The 18,048-nt window shown below is 37.2% G+C and overlaps 3 protein-coding genes across 5 annotated transcripts in view; 1 reads left to right on the forward strand and 2 right to left on the reverse strand.

Annotated features, from left to right (window-relative positions):
• ano2b (anoctamin 2b) overlaps positions 1-3,167 on the reverse strand; it is a 35,421-nt gene extending 32,254 nt beyond the window's left edge. The window contains exons 1-4 of one of the 2 annotated variants that reach the window (XM_084407475.1): positions 3,088-3,143; positions 2,630-2,787; positions 1,268-1,306; positions 603-938 (exon numbers count right to left, since the gene is read on the reverse strand). In XM_084407475.1, the coding sequence (XP_084263601.1) occupies positions 603-938; positions 1,268-1,306; positions 2,630-2,787; positions 3,088-3,118 (564 nt within the window). In that variant the 5' untranslated portion in view covers positions 3,119-3,143. Of the gene's footprint in view, positions 1-602; positions 939-1,267; positions 1,307-2,629; positions 2,788-3,087 lie in introns of both variants that reach the window. The other variant, XM_084407476.1, reaches the window with a different exon arrangement.
• Positions 3,168-6,924: 3,757 nt separating this feature from the next.
• On the forward strand, positions 6,925-14,887 carry cd9b (CD9 molecule b). 2 transcript variants are annotated; one of them, XM_084406237.1, is made up of 8 exons: positions 6,925-7,417; positions 11,159-11,261; positions 13,155-13,252; positions 13,696-13,770; positions 13,855-13,956; positions 14,072-14,161; positions 14,255-14,338; positions 14,426-14,887. In XM_084406237.1, the coding sequence occupies exons 1-8, from the start codon at positions 7,346-7,348 to the stop codon at positions 14,489-14,491; spliced, it is 690 nt and encodes a 229-aa protein (XP_084262363.1). In that variant the 5' UTR covers positions 6,925-7,345; the 3' UTR covers positions 14,492-14,887. The 2 variants fall into 2 exon arrangements, with proteins under 2 accessions (XP_084262363.1, XP_084262364.1); XM_084406238.1 differs by lacking the exon at positions 6,925-7,417 and adding an exon at positions 9,197-9,651.
• A 1,196-nt stretch (positions 14,888-16,083) lies between these two features.
• On the reverse strand, positions 16,084-17,354 carry smkr1 (small lysine rich protein 1). The gene is made up of 2 exons (XM_084408472.1): positions 16,940-17,354; positions 16,084-16,812 (listed from the first exon to the last, which is right to left on the reverse strand). Exons 1-2 carry the CDS (start codon positions 16,943-16,945, stop codon positions 16,555-16,557), a joined length of 264 nt encoding a protein of 87 aa, XP_084264598.1. The 5' UTR covers positions 16,946-17,354; the 3' UTR covers positions 16,084-16,554.
• Positions 17,355-18,048: the final 694 nt, after the last annotated feature.

Below are 18,048 nucleotides of genomic sequence, written 5' to 3' on the forward strand. Positions count from 1 at the left end.
GAGTTTTTTTCAACTAGCTTTTTAAGTAAAAGATTAGGAGAGTTCACTTTAGTCCCCAGAGACAATATAAGCTCCCTAGCAACAGATAAAGAAGAGTTCACTTGGGACCATTACTAATACCATACGAATTCAGTCCAATTACTACATAATAGGCGATCTTTAAAAGTAATGGCTAACAAAACAATGATACGTGGATGATTCCCTTGTTGGTCTGATGCTCTGTGAAATGGTAGCTCAATCCAATATTAGGTTACGTAGTAGGACTTGCAAAGACTAACTAGCTCATAATTCACGCACACACATACACTATTAAGTAAACAATTTTTAGGAAACCAAATTAGAGTCCCTTTTTCACAGTCAAGATCTCATTTCCTAAGATTTCTTGACTATGATAGAAAGTTCCTGACTGAAATTGTTTTTGACAAGGCGCAACTCAACTGATCTAAAGTGACAGCTTTCTGTAAAATCAGCACCAGATGTGGCCCTTACAAAGATCAAAAATCTGGCTAAAGCAAAACTAATTCATTCTCAAATGAAGGCATGTACTTGCATGTAATATTCCACTGTACACCACAAATAAGATATATTCAGCTTCCACACACCTCTTTATCACGCTCAATTTCCAGCCCAGCGTCTTTTAAATTGCCCTCGAACTCCTCTCGGATCATGATTTTCTCCCCATCGGCGGGGTCCGGGGGTCCGACGTCCACCACCACCTCCACAGGTTCATCCTTCCCTCCCACTGGGTCTTTTTCCTCCACTCCTAAAGGATAACTACCATTGGAGATAGTGGACAGTCTGTGTTGAATAGGAGACCCCCTGACGAAGGAACGTTTTCGGTAGTGGTACACCAGCACATAGTCCACTTTCCTTCGGCCGTCAGCAAAGTACAGCCGTTTGCGAGGGTCCTGGTCCACGTCCATCAGGCTATTGGCCACCTGAACAGGTGAGAGGAGAATACAATGTACCCAGGCTCAGTGTTCATCAGCAGTGTGTGTGCATATCAAATTCAACTCAGAAGAAAGGGAGGGGGGAGTATGGTGAGGATAGATGTAGGTCAGACTATTGCTTCTTAATTTGGCTGCTCTCAATACAATTTAGATTGAAAGAGTGAAGGCAATAGACACTTGTCATTGATGCCATTTATTTCTGGGTTATCCTCCTTCATTCAATTTCCTGGCTGTAGAACTATAATGCTAACCTGTTTGCATATTGCTACAGGTATTCTAGTAGTACTATTCTAGAGAAATCAAAAGCATATACTCACATGTATCTTGTTGTCACTTGTCTGCAGCATGTTGTCACACTTAAAGAAAAACACAAAAACAAGATGAAACGGCAACAGTTCCTCGGCGTTCCCGGAAAATTGTGTGTGTTTCTGGTGGCATGCCCGTTTCTGATGTCACCCTACAGAGACGGCACCATCCATCTTTCCCTCTGTTTATCCATCGATCTCGCAAAGCATGAAATCCATCCGTCTGTCTGGTTTTGGCATCGTTGACTGGGAAGCGCAAAGCTTTGCTTCTTCACGCACAACAGGACGCATCTCCACAGAAACTTATGATTTGTCCCTGACTAATTGTCCCTGAAGGAATATACCTGCGCGTCTCCAAGCACCAGAGCGCATCATTACGCGCCGGAGGGGATTGCGCGCCTGTGTAAAGATGGAGTCGCCAACAGGTTCAAAAAATTCTGCGCACATCCGATTAATGCATGAATCGTTCTCCACGAAATAGCGTAGTGATTTAAAGCTTAATACAAAGGCTTCAGTGGGGCTAAATGCTCCCATAAACACAATGTGCCTGCTTTTACATGAAGAAAAAATATGTCATTTATGTTAGATGGAGTAAAACATACTTGTTAAAAGATATTTTACCAGAAGGTTGTTGTGAGTAAAAAAAATTAAATAATAATAATTAAAAGTGATATAGTGTAAAATAGTGTAGATATAGGTTTTAGTGATCAAGCAGAATTTGCCACTTGATGCAAAAACTTTTGAGATAGCAAGACATTTTTTTTCTTGCTTATTAAGGACACTAATTGAAAACAACCACTTCATGAAGTTTGCATTTCCTATTAAACACATATGACATTTCATAACAACTCAAATGTTCAAACTCCTAATTTTCCTTCTTTTAGTAAACAGGCATATTGGCATACAGACATATTTCATAAATAAATCCCCATGCACTTTGCTCCACTTTGCATATCCTTTGCAACAAATCTATTCCCCTCAATGAAGTAAAGTATTTTGTTGTGGTTCATGCATTCGGCATCTTTCTCCTCTGCCATCCCAGCAGTGTAAAATTATTAACTATTAACTTATGGATTCAAACTAGCAACAAAAAAATGCCACACTTTAAAACAGATTACATTTTCCAAGTACATGGATCAGGCAACTTTTCCCATACACAGCGACCAACAGGTGATTAGGAAAGTGTTGTGGTGTTTGTTGTTATTTAGTGGTTTGGGGGCCTTTAGCGCTGTTGTACCCAACCCCATCACCCTTATTATAATAAAGGCATCCTTAAGGGCCCTAACATTTTATTTCTTTGAAGTAATCTACAAACACATAACACACAAAAACTGAATTTATTTTCCACATAGACACGTTCATCAGGCTACTCACATGATGCCAAGACTCTTCAATGGAGTCAGACGGATCATCAAAGGTGCAGCTGATGGAGTTCATAACTTCAGTCTCAGATATTTCCCTTAAATCACTGCAAATAGAGGAGGACTCACTCAAGGCAGTGCTGACTCCATTCAGAACACACTTACGCACCTCTGTTGATGGGAAACAGTACAGTTTTAATCGCAATTAATACCACTCAAAAGACCCCTAAAAAGACTTAAAAAGACAATTCTTTGATCACAGAAAACAAAAACAGATCTCTTTGCATAAACTTTATTCAACACCAATAACATTTCCATATAATCAAAACACTGTTATATTTTATGCAAAACAACATGTTTCTATAAATATATATGTATATAAAAATACTGGTGCGCTTTATAACTAATGTCAGGAGTTTTAAAAGCGCGTGTATAGCCAATTATCTGTGGACAGGGTTTGTCATGACTTACCAACATACGAACAGGATCCGTTCATAGCCATGTCACCGGAGACCTGAAGCACAATCAGGTATGGGGCGATTAGAGACTGTGAAGGCGCAAAATCCTCACCAGGCTTTGGCCAGGCTTAATTTAATGCCATGACTGCTGGAGAGACACAGGGCTTATGATAGTGACAAACTTTAGCTAATTTCCAGGACCTTCTGTCATGGGTGAAAAAAGCCCACATACCATCCAGTTCCACCACAGATGATCTATCTACCTATCTATCTATCTATCTATCTATCTATCTATCTATCTATCTATCTATCTATCTATCTATCTATCTATCTATCTATCTATCTATCTATCTATCTATCATCGAGATGATGCAACTGCCCCATTAAGTGTAATCAGGTTGCACACCAGAATGTTAGGCCCAGCAGCCTTTTATGTGAAACATACATTTGAACACATAAATCACATGCTTTTCGTGTTGCCAAGTTACATTCTATATATAGGTCTATAGGAACACCACACATTCAGATCAGTGAGGAGACGTGGAATTTCCTCCATTCAGAAGCGGTTCTTATACCCCTCAAAAGCTCACCCACACAACTGCTCTCGATTTGGTTGATTTCCTCTTGGAAACAAGAATGGGGAATATGTCACGTTTAACTCTTCAAAAGCCTGCCTGTTAAATCAGCTTTGAAGCTCTCATTCATTTTGCACCTTTGACTTATAGATATATATGCTTTACTTTACTCACACAGGTCTGGAGGGTACATTTGGATAGATCTAGCCCACTGGAAAGGGAGGGATTTGCACTATGAAGCCATCATTTTTGTTAAATGTATGTATTTATCTTAATCCATTCTCGGTGGGAGGTTAAGGCAAGGTATTGATCAAAGTCAACAGGAAAACCAACATATAGACAGTGATTTATGTGTATTTGTGGAGAATATTGGAACAGAGACCACCTGAGCACCGAGAGGTTTGAGAATGTGGGCATTGATGCGACATTACCGCCATCTTGTGGTTAAAGTTGGTTGTTCTTTGTTAAATTCATCAGAATTTTTGCAGCGTTCTCTCATGTGGTCAACAGTCAAAATTGCATCGTAAATGTCGCTAATATTTTTAAGTCATTACCTATTCCATTTGAGTGCTGTTATTTCAATAGAGATATAGAAAATTAGTTTGCCTGAATGTGTATCGACAAACTAGCCTACATTTAAAGAACATAATTTTGTTTGAGAACCACGAGATGGCGCTGTTAATGCAGCATCCTTACCACCACTATCCTCCAATGCCATGCACTCAAAGAGCTCTTTTTCCCTCCAAAATTGTCTTTGTGCCAGGATGAATACAGAGTTGTTTTGAAGAGAGATCCTTTCACATAAGGCATTTCATTGTCCCTTCTAACTCTCTCTTTCTTTCAGAAAGAGCTAGGTATAGTTCAAATCCAGTTGAGGAACCCAGCTAACAATTTTTGGGTCCCATAACGTTAGTTTTTGGTACCCAGAACATTCTCAGAATGTTAGTTTATGGTTCCCAGAACGTTATTTTTTATGGTAACCACCCTGCAATGTTCTGGGAACGTTATTTTATTGTTACATAAAAATAAAACCAAAAAAGAACGTTCCCCTAACGTAAGTATTTGGTTCCCAAAAAAATAACCAAAAAATAACATTAGGGGAACGTTCTGAGTTAACTGGGAAGTCAAGAAAATGCTTAAACATTATAAATATCCACAGTACAGTAAATAAAGGTTCCAAAAAGAGGATTTTCACAGTCATGCCACAGAAGAACCATTTGAGTTTCCCAAAGAGCATGTGAAGAACATTTTAAAGGTACTTCATAGAACCGTAGAAGCAAATAAAAAAACTTTATTTAGCGTAGTGCACAATGTTAAAACATAATTCAAATACATTATAAGAAAAATAAGGCATGAGTTGGAAGCTGAGATATTGAGGAAGTGGAACATGGAAAAACTGCGTATTTGGCAACACTGGTGTGAAAGGATATGCGCCAGACCCAAGATTATGACTAAAAACACAAAAACTTATGCAATTGGGTTTTATTTAGAATAAAGGAGGATTTTTGGTTAGTCTCTGTGACGCAGATTATATGTGGTTATCTCTTTGCACAATATGTGAAAATGTGCACACATTCCATGAAATAACAGTTTGATTTTAGTGTTAACAAAACCAGGCCTTGTTCACTCAGTAGCCCACCTCAAAATGAAATTACTGGTGAAATGTCACTCTGAGGTCAAACAGGTCTTGTGTCTGCAGGGAATTCATCATTTGTGTGCCAAGACCATTGAATTTAATGAGAATCTGATATGCTGAGGTGAGAAACATTGTGACTCAGTTCTACGCCATCTGCCTTCTTGACAAGGGCTTCGTGAAGTAAATAGACATTCAGTTTGATTCCATTCCATAACTGCAGCTCAAATATTCCGAAGAGTCAGTGTGATTGACAGTCATTGTTTTGTGGTTGCTGTGGGTGACAAGCATCACAGGCAGAGATAGATGGGTGTCACAACACTCTGATCGTGACAATGGGTTTCATTGTTCCTCAACAAAAATCCCATCCTCACTGTACTCGCCTCTGCACAGAGGAGAGCTGGCACCACTAGCTTTAGGAAAAATCAATCAAACCATAGAACTTCTATAATTAAACAGAGGAAAGACTTTGTAAACAGAGCAGAAAACGTTCAGTGTGGAAGCAGTCGTGAGTAATCATTGCGTAAGGTAGCAGTGCATGTTAATTATCTGCATTTTCAGCCTTTTCCGCAAATACCACATGTTGTGTGAAATGCTTTAACATATTTCAACCATGGGATTTGAGGATTTAGTACAGTTTTTGAACAGGACACCACAATTTACTGAGCTGATATGTCATGTCATGTGACATCCAGCAATAATTAGATCTTATCTGAAAGAGGAAAGAGTCATCTGTGGTGTTTTCATGAGAAACTTAAGGCAGGTTTTTGATCAATTTGATCAAAACTAAAACCATAAAAAACATTTTGGTTACTTGAAATAAAAAATGATATATATTATATCATTATATATATATATATATATATATAAACTTAAACTTCAATAAAAATGAAATAAAATGTATAAAAACTATACAGACATATTTTAGAAAACAAAAACTTATAAAAATGTAAATAAAAAAATGTACAAGTAAAAACACAACAAGATAACTAAAACTTTAAACAAAATGTAAATAGAAAACATAAAATCTCATTCAAAATATTAATAAAACCAAAGGATACAAATATAGCACAGTAGAACTCATTCATTGCTTGCATACATAAAAAAAGATTCTCCTAATCAGTATTTTTGATGTATTTTCATTAGCATTCTTAATCAATATACATTTACTTATTGAATAATTGATCAAAATGAAGTGAGTTTTTGCTTAAAACAGGAAGAAAAAACTGCCAATAATAATATATAATAATTTCTCCAGATAATTTTCTTGTTTAAAACATTTACTCACCTAATTTTAAAACATTTCTCAATATAAAAATACTAAATTCCTTTGCTTCTCAAGTAAGTGTATTTCTGGCTTTCTTGGAACATACACACACTTTTTATCAAATGTCACTGATTATATTATGCTCGCAGATCTGCTTATTTGATAGTGTCACAATAATTTACATTAGAAGAATTAGTTATTGCAGTTTTTTGTTGTGCTGATAAAGGTGAAAGTGATTGATTACCAGCTTAAAATTGAAAACGCATTGAGACATGTCACAGAAAGGTGCAAAGTGCCATTTTAATACTCAGATCACAAGACAACTCCTACCTTGTGCCACAGACTGTGAAAGAGCTTCACAGTCTAAAAACAAGCACAGAAGACAAGACAGAAAGCTCATAAGAAGACAATTTTGACATGTTCTACATCATCGTTTGAGTACAAACTTGTTAATTAATTCATAACATAAGATGATCATCCAAGAAGAAAGAAAGAAAGAAAGAAAGAAAGAAAGAAAGAAAGAAAGAAAGAAAGAAAGAAAGAAAGAAAGAAAGAAAGAAAGAAAGAAAGAAAGAAAGAAAGAAAGAAAGAAAGTCAAGTGAATGTGACAGACTCCAGAGCGTCCCTTCCTCACGTGAGAGGTGGGTGTTTACCGTTATAAACAGTCACTTCCCCTCTGGACAACAGCATTGAGCACCAGACCAGCAATATAAGGACACACACAGACCTTTGGGAATTTAAACATCTGAGAACAACAAAAAATATCTGTTGCTGTTTTCTTATAACCTGGATCAACATGAAGTCAGGTCTGTCCGGTGCTGAGCAGTGCATCAAATACATCATATTCGGCTTTAATTTCATATTTTGGGTGAGTTTAATACAGTTCACTCTTGGATGTTTATTTATTGAAAAAAAGAAGAAAAAAACTGTATCCAAGCTCTTAATGTCTAATATAGAATTGCTATTCAGCCTAACTAGTCTTTGAATATGCTTCATAAATACATACTTTTTGGATTATTAAACATAAAAGGCGCGGTAAATATATACTAACTAGGCTGATATTTATTTGTGCTGAATTTATTTGTCATTGATTGGCTACCTATGTCATTTCGAAAATCCGTGCAGACATTACTACCTACTATGGCGAAGGCTAACTTATTAATATTGATTACGTAATGTGATGTTCGGCATCTTGATTGGTGAAAACAATAAGCCTATATGATCGCAAATTGCGTTGATCTGTCGGCGAGTAATTTTTTTTCATAATATTCCCATAGATAACTTTAAAAGTTGAACCTCTTTGTACGTTATATTGTTCTCCAAAAAAAAAATTAAAAAAAAATAATCCGAATTGACTCATAACTTCCATTAGAATAGATTACGTGACTCATCTCCAGGAAGTTTAACAACGTCAGCACGCCTTAATTAATATTCATGAGCTAACACCTTGATTAAAAATTTGGCGTTATGGGAACTGGTAAGAAAAACATGTTGAGAACATAAAGACAAAGCATATAACTTTCTGCCATTGTTTGTTCTCTTAACAATTTTTTTTTCTTAGATAGGCCCTAATAGTTGAATAGTTCACGAGTAGACGCGTTTTTAGACGACATTTTGAAAACGAAAGGTATATGCTTTGTTCAAGATGGTAATTTGCTCACCATGAGAAGAGTCAAAGTTTTGCATACCTGTTGCTAGGCAACCCTATCACTAATCCATCTCATAAATTAGGGTAAATGTAGCCCCAGGAATGATCATCTCACAAAGAATGAGAAAAGGACAGCAACCTAATATTAAGCAACTTACATAGCCTAAAGATTTTGCTTTGATTCAAGTAATCTGATCCCCATGATTTCATCTGAGAAACTGTTGGATGTTTGGGGGCTATAAAAATGTGTCTTCACCTACCACATCCATCCTTAACACTCTAAAGCCTGACAAATAAATAAAAAATAATAGTCCGGATTTTTTCATAATTGATTGATATATCAGGCTTTTATGGCTCAGATAATATGATATAGTGAGAATATGGAACTCATACTTGAGGAGGAAAAAAACTATTTTATTCCCAGAGGCCCAAACTGAGCCAAAAAAGGCATTTTGTTGTAGATGTTGTTGTTTATATGGCCAAAAATACGACGAAATTTTGATAGTTTGTCGTGTAAATCAATGACGTTACATAAAATGCAGTATATCAGTCGTCACTCTATACCTCCCAAAATATCTTAGTAATGTGATATTTAAATGTTTATGATCAGGGTCGGTAGTTTTCATTGTGGAGGCAATACATATAATGCAACTCAATACAATGATGATTGAGAGATTTCTTTCCTCAGAAGCCTGTTGTATCATATTTCTTAATTACATTTTAACATGATTTTTCAAAAAAAAAAAAAAAAAATGCATGGATAATCAAGTAAGCAAAAATCATTAAAGATTCCACAACAAAAAGACATGTGGTGGATATTTTTAGAAAAGACTCTCAATCAGTATAAACTATCAATCAGGGTGCAGAAGGCATCTAAAAGATATGCAACAGGTTTTTCAGCAATGTTTTGATTTTAGAGGCCTTATAAATTCATGCATCAAATATGATACAGCAGGCTTTATAGGGTTAATGTGCTGTCTCTGTTTCTAGCCCATCTCTCCACTTAAAAGTGTCAAGCAAAGGGACAATATCTGTGTTCTGACTTCCCAGTGTTCCTGAGGGACAGCTCGAGTTACATGAAAAGTAAAACCCGATCAGCTTGTGTTGATGCCATTTTGGCAACTAAAGCACAATATAGATCTTTTATACTTTTTTTTAAACTCCATTTATACGCTACTGAATTGTGTTAGTTCAGTTTTTAGTTCAGCTAAAATGGTTTTGCCCCTCCTTATTTTCCTTCTGACAAAGACTAGGTAGGAGGGTGCGGCTTGCTGGATTTTTTTTTTTTTTTTTTGGTTCACTCGCCCCTGTTTTAAGGTGGGACAGAAGCACATTTCAGGTGCTCAGTATCAGGTGTTTACTCTTAAAACAGCTCTAACTTTTTAGTCATGGCCGCCGCAGGTGGGTTTTCGTGTGTCAAATACTTGCTCTTTATCTTCAACTTCATCTTCTGGGTAGGTATTTTTTAATCATTACATGAGTTCATGCTAATTCAAATATGTTTGTGGGAACATTCTAACAGAAATGTGAATGTGGCTTGAATGTGATGTGGTGAGGATATAAGAGTTTGTTAGTTGCTTGTTTTCATGTCATACTTTGTTTGCTTGCCTGATTGGATGTAGTGTTTGACAAACTTTGCTCTTTGAGAGATGCGTGTTTCTTAACATGCTGCATTATTTTGTTTACAATATTCAACATTGAGCAACAAATATGAGTTTCTTGTTCACAGGCTAACTGCTGTTAGTAGTTAATTTCATACAATCTTGATAAAGATTCTAGTTTATAATATGTAGGTTTGTCAACCATTAATCAATCTTTGGTTAAACATATGACTTTTATTTGAGCCTGTTGAAGAAAATCTTTGATTGACATTTTAGCTTGAATGTACTATGCTTTAACATTGCACACGTTAGATGCAGACCTCTACTTTACAGATAACATCATAACAGCAAAAATAAGCTTGGGTCTGTAGCAATTATCTTGTCTTAAAGTGGCCTTGGTATTTGGGCCTGGTCTTAAGCTAGCTTTGTGGTGAGTGAGCAAACTAGCAAACACTATATCCTCCCATTGGTGACTCCTATTGTGTGTGGGTGGAAAAAGACGGGATAAGTTTGGGAAGCTTTGAGGGAGAAGCCGCCCTCCACCACACCCCTGGCAGTGACTCACTATGACTCAGAGCTCATATCTATGACTGCATTTCCCAAAACAGAAGAAAAGTGGAGGATTGCAACTCTATTGTGTGTGTGTGTGTGTGTGTGTGTGTGTGTGTGTGTGTGTAGGGGTTATTTAGTGTGATCTGGTTTAGCTTGTTTGGTTTGTTTCTCAGTATTCATTACCCCATTGGTCAAAGCACCCAAGGAAAATACACTGATCCAAAGTTTGTGCAAATTCTTAGAAGGCTGTAGGAGAATGAAAAGTTTACCCTACTCCATTTCCACACCAATGAAATATGAACTACAAAGGTGTGGTGCTTTTTTATTTTTTTGTCTGTTTTGACTGTAAAGTGTGTGAGTGTGGGCTGTTGATTAACTTTTGGCTGTGAGAACATGTACCAGATTGTAATCGTTCTTGTTACTCATTCATGGAAGCCACATTACTGTGTCCTGGGAACTGCCTGAGTTGGTCAAGAGAAATTAGAGTTGGTTCAGCATAACTTTGCATATATCTTTCTCAATGCAGTCTAGCAAGAATATCAGGTTGGTGCCTGTTGTTCCATAAGGCCTGTTGAACTTCATTCTCAAAAAGAGTCAAATATTTGGTTTGGAACCTGACTTCCTGTACTCACTGCCCTTGTAAATAATGTCACGCTTGGCCTGCAGCTATATTTATTCTATGTTACTCAGTTTGCCAATGTCTGTGTTTACAGGTAGCACCATGCAGACTGTTTTTTTTTTTCTTCTTTTTTTTTTGGCCACTAAAATGTTAATAGGATATATTAAAATGTTTTGTTTGTTCCCACAGCTCGCAGGTACAGGAGTTTTAGCTGTTGGCCTCTGGCTGCGTTTCGATGAAAGAACTAAAGGACTCTTTACTGCAACAGATTCCCCATCTGTGTTCCTCACAGGTGAGATTTGGCCATTCCCAAGCTAGGTTCCTCAGTTCTAAATATCCTCTCAGTGAATCAGAAAACCACCTTTAACTCCCAACACCATGATCGCACATGCTCCCTTTATCACCTACGTGATCAGGTCTTTGTAAGTTGATGTTTGGGAATGAATTGAAATTGTAGTCATGGAAACCAGCCACACCTAATTTCCAGAAACCAGACCATCTGTCATGTGAATGGTGTGTCATGAATACTACAATTATAACATGAAGCGAATGAAAGGCCATTCAGTCTGAAGTGAGACGAGTTGTTTTGGCTTCTCTATAGTTGATCAGAATATGTATGTATTACAGACACTACCGGTCAACAGTTTGTAGTAAGTAAGTGTTTTTTAAAGAAGTCTCTTGTGCTCACCAAAGCTTATTTGATCAAAAAATACAGTAAAAACAGTACTTTGATGAAATATTATTACAATTTAAAAGAACCGTTTTCTATTTTATAATATAATTTATTCCTGTGATGGCAAAGCTGAATTTTCAGCATGATCTTCAGTGTCACATGATCCTTCAGAAATCATTCTAATATCCTGATTTGCTGCTTAATTTGACTGTTTTACTGTATTTTTGATCAAATGAATGCAGCCTTGTTAAGCATAAGAGACTTCTTTCAAAAACATAAATCTTTATAAATTATTCCAAACTTTTGAACAGTTGTGTATAAAACGACATCACCCTGACTTGGTCATTCAACGTTCACAGAACAATCCAGTTCTTAAAGCGATGTCAAATGGCACGACAACTACAAAACACGTCCAAAATTCAAAGCACTCCATCTATTCTTCTATGCTTTGTTTGCTTTTATGAAAGGCCCAAAGATTCAATTCCTCGCCAGTTTTGAAGGCTTGCAGAGAAAGACCAAAAAGCAACAACCAGCGACTTGAACTTTAAACCATAAACCAACCCCCTTATAAAGCATGGCACAGTTTTTGAAGGGTGAAAACAACCTAAATATAGAGAGCAGGATGTTGGGTTTCTGTCTGCGTGTTTGTTTTTTAAGAGGCTGGTTTGTTGAGTTATAATGGCAGTGCTGTTTTGGAGGAGGCTGGCTTTGGTCCACACGATGTCAGCTCTCTGCCCCTTGCCATCATCCCTTACAGAGATGCCTTTCTCCTCTTCGCCAACAGAACCCGCATTGTTTGCTCCCATCCCACCTCCTTTTGTTTTGCCTGGTTTATTTTCCTCAAGAGCTGTAAGAAGAATGTTCGCATCCACAGAGACAAAAACATAATAATCTCAGTGGGAAAGTGTCCAAGTATCTGCCAGAGGTTTCGAAAGCACTGAGTGGCAGCTGGCTGTCCTGGAATGCCAAACATCCTACTGACAGACTGTTCAGAAAAGCAGCTAGTGGACTGGCGTTTTACTGTTTCTATAGGCCACACACCGTTTAAGCAAACGGCATCAAACACGTACGTTTGTTGGGTTTTGACGGATCAGTGTGTGTGTCCCCTGTCGGTTTCTGTTAGCGTTGATCAGGGTTTGTTTTCACCTGTCTGTTGGGGCAGTGTTAACATGAGTTATTTTCATAAAATTCTAAATCCAACAGCCAACTTGTTTGTCTGTGCGGTGTCAATTGGCCTTATGGATACATCACATGACATTTGCATGGAATTTTGGTTTGCATATTTTGCTTTGCATAGCTTTTTCTGATAAACCATTAAGGCAGCTAAAGGAAAAAGTGATCATCTATACATTAAGCAAAATATGTATCTGTAATAAACTGAATCTGAGAATAATAAAATTTACAGTAAATGCCCTTGATTTCAAGTATTTTTTCCAGATGAGCAGCCAAAGAAATGAGACGAATGTAAAAGTACAGGGGAATAAGAGGTGTTCTGTCTTTCTCTGTCCTCAGGGGTCTACATCCTCATTGTGGCAGGTGCCGTCATGATGGTGGTCGGGTTCCTCGGCTGCTGTGGAGCAATAAAAGAATCGGCATGCATGCTGGGAATGGTGAGTTCTTCCCATTCTTCTATAGCACATAACCAAAAGATTTTGTTTTACATTCGTATCAGGGGGCGTTTACGTAACACCGTTTTCAACAAACAAACGGAAAACTTTTTATGAAAAAAACAATACCATTTTTTTAAAAACGATACCATCATCGTCTCCATGTAATACATGTTTTTGTAGTTTACAAAAGGCACGTAGTGTTTCGCGTTAAGTGACATCGCCAACTACTGGCCGGACAGCAGAATAGTGTTTTTAGTCTTTTTCGCTGATACGTGTGAACTGGGACCGTTTTGGGAAACTTTTCAAAAACTTGTTTTTAGTACATTGTTGTCGTGGAAAAGTACCCTTCGTACTTAGTATCGGGAATACATGTTTTTATTTTGAAGTAGTTTTTGCTGATGTCCTTGTTCACCTCATCTCTCCCTTTTTCTTGCTGCCTCCAGTTCTTCGTGTTCCTGCTTATCATTTTTGCTGCAGAGGTGGCCGCTGGAATCTGGGGATTGTCCAATAAGGAAAAGGTGGGTGACATTCATACTCTCTTTCTCCTTTTACTCGTTCATTTTCTCACAGTGGGTCCTCTTTCTTTCTCTCTTCCTTCTCAGGTCGTGAACGATATCCAGGATTTCTACCAGCAGACATTTAAAAACTTCAAAGACACTAAACAGGAAGCGCTGAGGGAAACTCTACGAGCAATTCACTATGGAGTGAGTGTTCATTTTTATGGTTTGTTCAAACCATAAGAGCAAAAAAATTTATTGAATGAAGGACAAAAAGCTTAACTTTAATCTGACTGACGGTTTTCTGTGTGCTTTTGTTTAGTTGAACTGCTGTGGACCAACAGGAACGATTATTGATGGAGTATCTGACATCTGTCCCAAAAAGGAGGGAACTGAAGTCCTTATCACAACGGTACCAGAAACTCAATAAATAAGCTTTAGTCTCTTCAGTTATATTTTGTGTTTTTCCAATGTACTATAGTCACCTCTTTTGTTTCTGCTCCAGAACTGCCCAAGTGCTATTGAGGACATCTTCTCATCTAGGCTTCAAGTGATCGGAGGAGTTGGGATTGGCATTGGGGTGATCATGGTGAGTAGATGCTCCTGTGGAGATTCTTGGGCAGGTAGCCGAGTCACACTGGGGTCAGATATTAACCCGTGTCTCTTTGGTTGTCAGATCTTTGGCATGATCTTCAGCATGCTTCTGTGCTGCGCCATCCGACGAACCCGGGACATCGTATGAGCTGTCCTTACTGCAACAGCCTGTTTTCTGCTCTGTATTTATCTGAGTGTGTGTGTGTGTGCGTGTGTGTGTGTGTGTGTGTGTGTGGAGGGGATGGGGGTATAGGTATGTGTTTGCAAAATCACTCTGATAAACTTCTAACAAAGCCCAGCATTAGTCAAACACTCAAACTGTTACATGTCGTTTATACACTGAGTGTAATAATGAATTGCGCTAGAGGCTGCTTTTAATTTCTTTGATGTCTTGACTAACGTTTATTTGCCTCTTTAAATGTACTTGCAAGCTTCTGATATTCTTTTGTAATGTTTTATGTGGCTTATTTTATGTACCTATATGGGTGTCTGGATAGACAGTATAGTAACACCTAAATTACCAATAAAGTTGATAACTAATTGACTGGATGGTAGTTATTTATTTATTTTAAGGAAACCCGATGATTTGCGTTTTTTATGCGTGTAAGGTCCTGTTTACACCTGGTGATGCGTTTTGGACGCCGCTAAATACAGGTGTCAAACGTTTTGAGCATGTCCATTTTCAGAGGTAGTAATGATTGCTTTTGACGTGTATCTACACGTGCTCATGTAGTTGAATGTGTTCGAACAGCCACAAATGACCGCCAACTCTCCGCCTACTGACCTAATGCGGAAACATTACGGGACACGGACTAACCAGATGGCTTTTCGGCTGCATCCGAAATGGCGTACTCTCTTGAGTAGGTGCTTATTTTGAATAAGTAATTACTTCACGGCCGCTAAAAAAAAGTATGTTCTACATAGTATGAATGTGTGTGTGTGGTGTGAATCTAATCTGGACGTACAACGTTCCCCATGTTGTCACTATCATGTGATATGCCAGCGTAAGTTACGCCGCTTCACTGCCATTCATTAATCCTCTCCCGTGGCCTCATGGGATAGTAAAGTGTCCATCGTATACACACTTCAGAGTCTCGCCGTAAGAAGTAGGTCATCCGGGTACTTTTTGCCTTCTCTTTTATAAGTGCTGTGAATTGGAACATACTACTTTTGTCACATACTGTTTTTCACCTATTATATTGTAGGGAGGCATCCGATTTCAGATGCAGCTTTAAACTTACGAAAAATGTACCAAGCTCAATGTTCTCTCAGCATTCCTGATTTCTAACACACACTCGTGGCTATCAGAGCAGAAACGAAAGCTGCTGCTCTCCGAATTTTTTTTCCGTCGTCTCCTTTCGTGTTCATATGTAAATTGCATTTAGCTTATTTCATCCATTAGATCGAAAGATCTGAAAAATCCCATAGATTTACACGGCCAAAGACCCTCCCCTCGAAGAAATCAGGACAGAAGTGGTTAAAAGTGGACAAAAGAGACGGATTAAAACACTAGGTGTAACCGGGAACATGTCTCCCTCGTCTACTTGTGATCCGATCCACCGAAACGCATCTTAATACCAGGTGTAAACAGAGCCTAAGTGTAGCTTGTGTTAAAACACCTTTTAACAGAGTTTCAGAAAACCAGTTTGAAGGAATACACATTTATTGGATTGTAATTTTTATATAATAGGATAAATCATCCAAAAAGAAATAGTCAACTTAGATGTAACTTTCTGCTGTTATAAGTAAGTTTTTTTCTATTTTAATATATATTTTAAATATAATTTATACCTGTGATGCAAAGCTGAATTTTCAGCATCATTACTCCAGTCTTCAGTGTCACGTGATCCTTCAGAAATCAGTCTAATATGCTGATTTGCTGCTCAAGAAACATTTCTTATTAATGTTAAAAACAGTTGTGAACCAATTTTTTTTTTTAAAAATTCAGGATTATTTGCTGAATAGAAAGTTCAAAAGAACAGCATTTATCTGAAATGGAAAGCTTTTCTAAACAAATTGAAAACGGTCATTTAAAATTGTAAAAATATTTCACAGTAGTACCGTTTTTTATGTATTTTGGGTCAAATAAATGCAGCCTTGGTGAGCATAAGAGACTTCTTTCAAAAATAATGAACTTAATTACTAATCAAAAAATGTTGAACAGTAATGCATACATATAGAATTAAGGTTTAATTGGCACAAATCCACGTGTCATTTTTTGCTTTTTTGTTTTTTGCCCTTTTTTCCTTTCTTCTTGGTGGCCCCAGGCCAGCCGAATCCTCTGAACTCCAAGCAGTCCACTGCATTATGGGAGATGTAGTAGATGTTCTCCATGGCTGCTGGACTCAGAATATCCACACTTGTCTTTGTGGTTTTGGCACTGACAGACCTCTTCTTGGAGGAGCGCTTTCCTTTGCTCTTTGTTGCAGGTCTGGCACTTTGAGGTCTTGACTTCTTGGTGCCTGAAGGCTATAAAGTTTATATTATGAGATTTGGGGAAAGAATGAAAGAAATCATTAAAAAAATTCCACCAGTTTTTTGTCTTTTGGACTTTTATGAAAATGTAAAACATCGAAGGAAGTGAAACATTTCTTACCATCATTGAGTGCCTTCCTCTCACACAATAGTTGGACGCTTGAATGCACTCAAAAACAGAAATAACTGACCCTTGTCAATGCATGTAAGAATTTTTTAGAAGTTTTCCTAGATTTTAAACTCATTTAATGTGATTTTGTAATCAGCTACCCAAAGGCATGTCCTACCAGAGAGTTGCCGTCCCTCTCCAATGTGTGCCTCTTATATGAGGTCTTTTGTTGTGAGCTGTTGTTTATCTGGGGTTGTCTTAGTGACGGCTCATGGGAGAACGGGACTCATCCACAACTGGCTTTTCAGGTCGGCCCGGGATCTTTTTTGCTGTGACCCCCCCCCCATGAATCTGCTCTGTTTCAGTATGTGTAAGAATAACCAGATGCCTGCTGGTCATTTAGTAAGACTTTAGAGTGACATTCAGATTTGAGTTATAGGAACATTCCCTGAATTTAAATAGTAAATATTCTAAAAAATTAGAAAGAATATAAAAAGTTAATAAGAATAAACAAAAAAATAAGTATGAAAATAAACAGAATTAGAAAATTGGAAATGTTTTTTTTCTTATTGAATGTTTGTACACAGTATGATCATTTAAATATATTCATTTTAAATATGTATATCTGGCAAACAATAAAATAGTCAACTATTTATGTAAAATTATTTAAAAATTATATATATATTTAATATAATATATATATATATATATAATTTATATTTTATATATATATATATAATGTATTTTATATATAATAATTTTATATAAATAATTGTATATACACACATACACTATATATATATATATATATATATATTAGTTACAGTCTTACAGACACATACTGTATACACACGCACACACACACACGTAATCTCAAATGATTGATTAGTCCATCCAGACCATGCGCTGAGAAAAGAGACGGGTACCACGTGAAAAGAAGTAACATTACATGTGCGTCTTCATTGAAGTCTAATTAGATTCAAACCACACGGCTCAAGAGGGACAACAACAACTATAACAATCGGAGAAGATATAAAGGTACAGTATAATTGTATAGCTGGGCCATGTCATCAACCTTTTACGAAAATTAACCATGTTTTTACTTGTAAAAGTGTAGTAAC

This window comes from Rutilus rutilus (assembly GCF_951802725.1).
Source record: "Rutilus rutilus genome assembly, chromosome: 4".
Taxonomy (NCBI): Eukaryota; Metazoa; Chordata; class Actinopteri; order Cypriniformes; family Leuciscidae; genus Rutilus; species Rutilus rutilus.